This window comes from Sinocyclocheilus grahami, unplaced genomic scaffold (assembly GCF_001515645.1).
Source record: "Sinocyclocheilus grahami isolate Dianchi unplaced genomic scaffold, SAMN03320097.WGS_v1.1 scaffold353.1, whole genome shotgun sequence".
In the NCBI taxonomy this organism is placed as follows: Eukaryota; Metazoa; Chordata; class Actinopteri; order Cypriniformes; family Cyprinidae; genus Sinocyclocheilus; species Sinocyclocheilus grahami.
Window position 1 is genome coordinate 749,101 of NW_015505532.1, and position 7,631 is coordinate 756,731.

A 7,631-nucleotide genomic window follows, 5' to 3' on the forward strand; every position below is an offset into this window, starting at 1 on the left:
CTGCTCCTGGAGGGCCACGTTTCAGCAGTTGAGCTCTTGCCCCCAATTAAACACAGCTAATCAAGGTCTTCAGGATCATTAGAAACTTCAAGTGTGGTGTGTTGGAGCTAAACTCTACAGGAAGGTGGTCCTCCAGGAGTAAAGACCATTGCACACCCAGTCTGAAATTTTCGGACGTTGAAAAATAAATACGACCTCACGTTGTCAATCACGTATACACACTGCCTCCGAAACTTTCATCCGTCATTAAAAAATTTGGATCGGGTTCAATTTTCTGCGTTTGTCGCATCCGTAGCAAACATTTTGAGAGGTGTTTTGACAATTCAGAGCCACCGTACAAGCGAACGCAAAAAAATCCAGAATGGCGATTGTCAAGTTCATCCACTTCGTCTCGCACTGTAAAGATCCTTGCACACTGAGTTCACAGAAATTGATGGTCTTCGTTTTAATATGTGGCTCTAGTATCGCTAGCAAAGCATCAAACTTGAGCCACTGACATCCTGAAGTAAGTTTTCAATTGCCCGTGAAAATCCCGTCGCTCTTTAATAAGGAGAGGGAACTCTCCTTCTATATCTTAGGATTGGATGGACCCAATATTTCCTTTCTTTTTCTCTTTTTAAGAAGAGAGGAAAACAAAACCATTCTCACTGCTTGAAGACTCCATTTAGTACTGTTTCGCAAATTATGGATTAATACGCATCGGACTCAGTGTGCAAGGACTCAGGCAAATTTTTAGGATGACTAATACGAAAAAATGCATATGAAAATTTCAGACTCCGTGTGCAAGGACACCCCTGAATTTTCGATACCCCTCACTACCATCATGGCATTATTAACCAGGATTCGATGACTAATGGTATGAAAGGAAGACAGCTATAAATAATAGACACACAAAAGCTTGTAGAAACAAATAAAAGTGACATGAAATATTTTACTGCAGTTTGTTAATGGAAGCCTCGTGAATATCAGATTGAATATGATTTCATATTGGATGTGTTTAATCCAGGGGTCAAACTCAACTACTGTGGGGCCATAGTTCTGCAGAGTTTAGCTTCAACTCTAATTAAACACAACTGATCCAGCTAATTAAGTCCTTCAGGTTTACTAGAAAGTACAAGTAGATGGGTTGAAGCAATGTTGGAACTATGTTGGAACAGGACTGTTGCCCTTCAACATCTGAGTTTAACACCGCTGGTTTAGACCAGTATAAATTACATTAGGGAGGAGACTTCATCTTCATGTTTCAGATGTCCACTATACCCCATTAATTGAAATGTCTTTGCTTTGGATGTTTAAAGACATGACAATGGAGGAAGTGAGAGAATATGAACGAGCCACTCAGGAAGCCACCAATAAGAAGCTGGGAACCTTTCCGCCTGCTATTTCCATCAGCGAGACGCCCCTGCCAGCCTGTGCTCGTAGCGGCCCATCCAGTGCTCCCTCTACACCCCTTTCCACTGAAGCTCCAGACTTCCTTTCTGTGCCCAAGGACAGACCACGGAAGAAGTCAGCTCCGGAGACCCTGACTCTTCCCGACCCAGCACGGAGAGAAATTTTTTTATTTTACTAATGAGATTCATTGTGTCCAAGAAACGTACATTTTAAGTTTTAAATTTGTGATGAAACGGAAGAAGCGACAAATGGAATATTGTTTCTGCCAATTGGTTAAAAAAAAATAAAACAAAAAAAACCTCACAATTCTGGCTTTATATCCAGCAGTTGCGAGTTGGTATCCCACAAGTTCGATTTCAGTTTTTTTTATTATTATTATTATTCTTTCAGAATAGTTTATATCTGTGTTATATCTAGATACCAGAGAGAAGTCGTTAATTTTTACCAAAAGGTTCAGTGATGACATTTTGATTAAATTACAAGGTCAGTTTTTCAAAATAAAAAATAAAACATGCTTTTATAAAATAGATTGGGTGAATTTTCATTGCATGCCGACATCAACATTGATCACGCGCACTGGCGCAAAACTTTTATTTTGAAGTTGGAATGTACGGCTTTGATTTTGAAGTTGGAATGTACGGCTTTTATTTTGAAAGTGTGTTTTCATTCATTGCTGTTTACGCGCTTGATCCGCTAACAGTATATGTTATTATCTGAGTGAGTTATCAGTTTTTATCCTAACTTAGGACCACGTTTATTTTGGAAACGCCACGTATTATTAAACATTCCCAATGGAAGATTATTTTTATTGACGATAAATTATTGAGAAAGACATGCTAGCTAATAGCTGTTGTTGCTACCACATAGGCTGGTTGGTTATCAACGTTCCATTAAGAACTTCATTGTATTCATTCATATTTGCATTACTTTATTAGATACACGCGTAACTTACTATCAAGATATATTTGCTAATGCTGAGATCTGCAGGGGGTTTAATTCGTTACACGACACTAAAAACACGCTATGGCTCAACGTTACCACCGAGACCATCACCACGAGTCTGTTGATAAGAGATGCGGAGACTCCAGCGCTGATTATCAGACGAATAAACGCCACAGATCGTCAGATGAAGGCCAGCACAGAGCAGCCGAGACCCTGAGCGCTCACAGACAGCTGTATGAGAGACACTTCCCGCTCTATAAGCAGCCCGTGGAGGTGGGCTGCTTCTCTCTGGACTCTCGCAGGAGCTTCAGCAACGACCAGAGGCAGCTGCGCTATTATACACATACATATACATGATAATAATATACACACACACGCATATATATATACATGATAATACACACACACACACATATATATCTATATATATATATACATACATACACATACATGATAATAATATACACACACACACACACACACACACACACACACCATATTCAGAAAAACACAGAATTGTTGACATTTTTGCAGATTTATTAAAAAAGAAAAACTGAAATATCACATGGTCCTAAGTATTTTTGTAAGTATCATTGTCCCAGAATGTATGCACTGCTCAGCTAGGTAACTAAACTTAAAACCACATAAACACTTATTTGAAATAAAGTAAAATGCCAATGCGATAGTTCTCATTTTCTTTTAGTTGATGTACTAAAATAAAAACTAAATCTGTAGTAAAAATGACAAAAACGCACTACAAAAATACTAAAACTTTCATAAAAAACATAATTCAGAATATTAATCAAAAGCTATAACAGTACCTCAGCGATACTAAACTAGCACTTCAGCACAGATGTCTTGTTTCTGTCAGTTGTTCTTGTTTTCTGTTGAGTTATTGAGTGTGTTTGCAGTGCTCTAGGAGTGGACTTTGTGACATGGAGAGGACACCTAACCAAAGTGCTGACCACCCCATACGAGACTCAAGAGGGATGGATGCTGGCCGCCTCCAAGTTCAGAGGCTCCATCTACATCAGTGAGGTGGAAACAGAGGCGGCCAGAGTGAACCGAGAGACCCGCTCCCAGCGGCAGGAGGAGATGATGTACTGGGGCTACAAGTTTGAGCAGTACATATGCGCAGGTCTGGGGCGTCTAGTATTTTGTACTATCAGACAAATAACGGATCTCACCACTTATCGACTGTTTTCCTTCCTTTTAAGATGATGTGGATGGGACTCCAAACCCAGGGGGCGTCGTGAACACCAATGAAGCGTTCTGTACGGTGGTTCAGACGCGTCTGGCCGACCATAAGCTGCTCTTCTCTGGAGAAGTAGACTGCCGCGTCAAAGACCCTGATGCCCCTCCAGCACCGGGATGTTATGTGGAGCTCAAGACCTCCGCAGAAATCTGCACCCCGAAGCAACGAAGCAACTTCCACAGGTGAAACTATCAATGTGCCACAGAATTAAAACCTGTTCACACCAACACATATGTTCGGCACAAAATGAGGTCTGATTTTTATTAAAAAACAGCAAAGTGGCTGAAAGGAAATGCTAATTCAAACTCTAACGGTGGCACTTAAAAAAGAAGAAATTAGTGCTGTCAAACGATTAATCGCGATTAATCGCATCCAAAATAAAAGTTGTTTACATAAAATATGTATGTGTACTGTGTATATTTATTTTTTATATATAAATACAAGCACATGCATGTATAGAGTTAGAAAATGTAATGTATGCATGCATGTATAGAGTTAGCGAATTTAACCGCCCGTAACTCCCGAAACCCCGGGGGCTATCGACGCGGGGGTGGTCTCATTCGAAAGAGGGCCTCTAGACGTACACTCGGATCCCCCAAATTTGGTGAGGATTCGCCGGCGCCTTTACTGAGATATGGCCGTTCAAAGTTTCAATGGTTTTCTATAGACTAAGCTTTAAAGCGTTTCATCCAGGTTGCCAGTAGCAAACAATGGAGCGCACTCTGCTGGACAAACTAAGTAATTACACCATTTCAAGCATTTTATCTGATTTATATGTTCTGAAAAAAAAAAAAGTTCATATCGGCGGCATATTCGCCGATGCCGATATATCGGCGAAAGGCTCATATCGGCCGATAATATCGGCTAAACGATATATCGGTCGGGCTGTAGTATATATTTAGAAAATATTTACGTGTATATACATACGTATTACGTGTTATATTCATATAATTTAATTTATATATAAATATATTTAATATATAAACAACATATTTTTCTTATACGTAATATATATATACTAATATATACGTAATATATATATAGTACACACACATATTTTTCTCAAGGGTTGAATACATTTATGGGGCATTAATTAAATTAAAAGTGTGAACAACAGCTAGCATCTTAGAAACATGCATGTATGTATATTCCTCTTGTAGGTACAAGCTTCTGAAATGGTGGGCGCAGTCGTTTCTTCCTGGAGTGCCACAGATAGTCGCTGGGTTTCGAGACCATGATGGGATAGTGGTGACTGTTGAGACCTTCCCAACCTCGAAAATTTCACAACTCATCAAGGTTTGCTCTATATAACCACATAAGATTAGTCAGTAAGATTTTTTATGTTTTTTTAAAAGATGTCTTTTATGCTCACCAAGGCTGCATTTATTTGATCAAAAATACAGTAAAAACAGTAATATTGTGAAACTGTATATTACTAATATTATTACTATTTAATTTTTGATTTTTAATATATTTTCAAATGTATGTTTATATTTATTCCCGTGATGCAAAGCTAGCTTTTCAGCATTTTCGGTCTTCAGTGTCACATGATCCTTCAGAAATCATTCTAAAATGCTGATTTGCTGCTCAAGAAACATTGTTGTGATAATAACCGTTGCACTTCTGCATATTTTTGCGGAAACGGTGATGCATTTTTTCAAGATTCTTTGATGAATAGAAAGTTCACAAGAACAGCATTTATCTTTTGTAATTTTATAAATGTCTTTACTGTCACTTTTAATCAGTTTAATGTGTCCTTGATGAGTAAAAGTATTAATTCATTTAAAAACGGTAGTTTTAACGATAGTTCATAAAAAATAGTGCATAGCATACTTATTGTGTAGTCAGTTTGTAATTAGATTGAACTACATTTAGCAGTCATGTTGAATGGAATTGAAATCTTTTGAATGTCAAATTTTCACTGAGCCCATTGCAATGCATTCTGGGATTGCCTTACTTATGAAGGATACATGTGATGCTGCCTTAGAAATTTGGCCATAAACAGGTTCCTTAGAACAGGAACAGCCTTTGCTTTGGGAGCACATCTGTGATGCCTAAAAATGCAGTTCACTGTTGTCTGGAATAGAGCTGTGATGTTTTCGTTTCTCTTTATTCTATAGAATGAGTTTAACTGCTGGAAGCCAACAGTCTGTATGAATTTCTGCAACGATTTCTTGTCCTTTGTCAAATCAGTCGTCAAAGAGGACGACCCAAGGTAAGAGGGTTGCATGTGATCGAAAATGCGTCGGCATTAAATAAAAAATAGTCCCTACTCACTTTCTTAAAGGGGTCATATGATGCTGCTAAAAAGAACGTTATTTTGTGTATTTGGTGTAATGAAAGGTGTTTATGCGGTTTAAGGTTCAAAAACAAATTTTTTCCCACATACTGTACATTATTGTTTCCCACATACTGTACATTATTGTTTCTCCCCGCCTTTCTGAAACGCATCGATTTTTATAAATCTCATCGGGCTGAAAAAGCGAGGTGTGCTGTGATTGGCCAGCTATCCAGTGCGTTGTGATTGGCCAAATTCCTCGCGTGTGACGGAAATGTTACGCCCCTCACCATACTGTGATGTCTGCGGCAACCACATGTGACGACCCCGGGCTGGACTCTGCTTCATCCATGGTGAAAGCCGATCCGGCGATCCACAGCGCAAAGTTGTAGTATTTCCTCAGCGACCAGCCCGGATCAGCTCCAGGCATGACGAAGCGATATCGTCCTCTTTTGGAAGGCCAAACAAAGTAGTTTCGCTTTCACAACGAATCACACAGCGCCTTCACAACATGGCGGGGGCGACAACAATACTACAACGAGAATAAAAGTTACGCCTTCTTTCTTTGCGTGAACATTTGGGCGGCGTTATGCAAATCTTTCCACATAGTGATGTAGATATGTGGGGGCGTGTTAGAACGAGCCGTTTTAGGTAGGCGTGGCTGACTCTTAACTTTTATAAAGAATATCTCTTGGGATTTGAGACTTTAGTCTGTGCAACTTTACAGATCTTCTTTATGCACCAAGAGCTTGTAACACTCCAAAGAGAAAGGAAAAATTGAAATCGCATCATATGACCCCTTTAATGCACTTTCAAGGTCTCATTTTGAACATTTCATCAGTGCATGTTGGAAAATAATTTGTTGTTGTAATCCTTTGCAATTTAACTTGTACTTGTCACAATCAAATCAGTCCCTGAAAATCAGGTCCCATACCTTTTTTATTTTTAAATATGTGTCAGATTATACAAGTAAAATGGAATGAACAACTTTAACATCTACCCTCTAATCGGAGATTGTGACTGGTCTGATGTGATGTTTTTCAGACTGGTGTACCTGTTCACATGGGATCCACACAGAGACGTGACCTACGCCGTCCACAGAGACTCTCAGTATACCTTCTTACCAGAGTGGTACATCAAGGACATGAGCAGTCCTCATTCATCTCACCACTGATATACTGAGCTCACACTGTATGCAGGACGTAAGGACATCTTTGTCTTGTTTATGTATCATGTGCATACTGTATCAGAGCAGTGCATGACTTGCCATTGCTTGTGTTTTCTATGAATGCTCTGGATTCAGTGTGTGGCCTTGGAAAGTACACCAAACATATCGACTTGATGTCCATGTGCACGTTGACTTTTTTTATATAAATATATTGGGATTTTATCCTTGATAACCTCAAAATATCCTTGAGCTATTTAACAAAAAGACAGTGTACCTATTTGTGACCCTGGATATGAATGCTCTGGATTCAGTGTGTGGCCTTGGAAAGTACACCAAACATATCGACTTGATGTCCATGTGCACGTTGACTTTTTTTATATAAATATATTGGGATTTTATCCTTGATAACCTCAAAATATCCTTGAGCTATTTAACAAAAAGACAGTGTACCTATTTGTGACCCTGGGGCACAAAACCAATCTTAAGTCGCTGGGGTATATTTGTAGCAATAGCCAAGAAAACATTGTATGGGTCAAAATTATTGATTTTTCTTTTATGCCAAAAATCATTATGATATTAAGTAAAGATAATGTTCC

At 38.9% G+C, this 7,631-nt stretch overlaps 2 protein-coding genes across 2 annotated transcripts in view; both read left to right on the top strand.

Moving 5' to 3' along the window:
- The window catches only part of pitpnc1a (phosphatidylinositol transfer protein cytoplasmic 1a), a 40,959-nt gene extending 39,389 nt beyond the window's left edge, over positions 1-1,570 (top strand). The window contains exon 9 of the mRNA XM_016229466.1: positions 1,299-1,570. Coding sequence (XP_016084952.1) covers positions 1,299-1,570 — 272 coding nt within the window. The remainder of the gene's footprint in view (positions 1-1,298) is intronic.
- A 545-nt stretch (positions 1,571-2,115) lies between these two features.
- On the top strand, positions 2,116-7,306 carry dxo (decapping exoribonuclease). Its single transcript, XM_016229467.1, has 6 exons — positions 2,116-2,668; positions 3,227-3,472; positions 3,552-3,771; positions 4,750-4,885; positions 5,710-5,804; positions 6,912-7,306. Exons 1-6 carry the CDS (start codon positions 2,416-2,418, stop codon positions 7,039-7,041), a joined length of 1,080 nt encoding a protein of 359 aa, XP_016084953.1. The 5' UTR covers positions 2,116-2,415; the 3' UTR covers positions 7,042-7,306.
- The last annotated feature ends 325 nt before the right edge of the window (positions 7,307-7,631 follow it).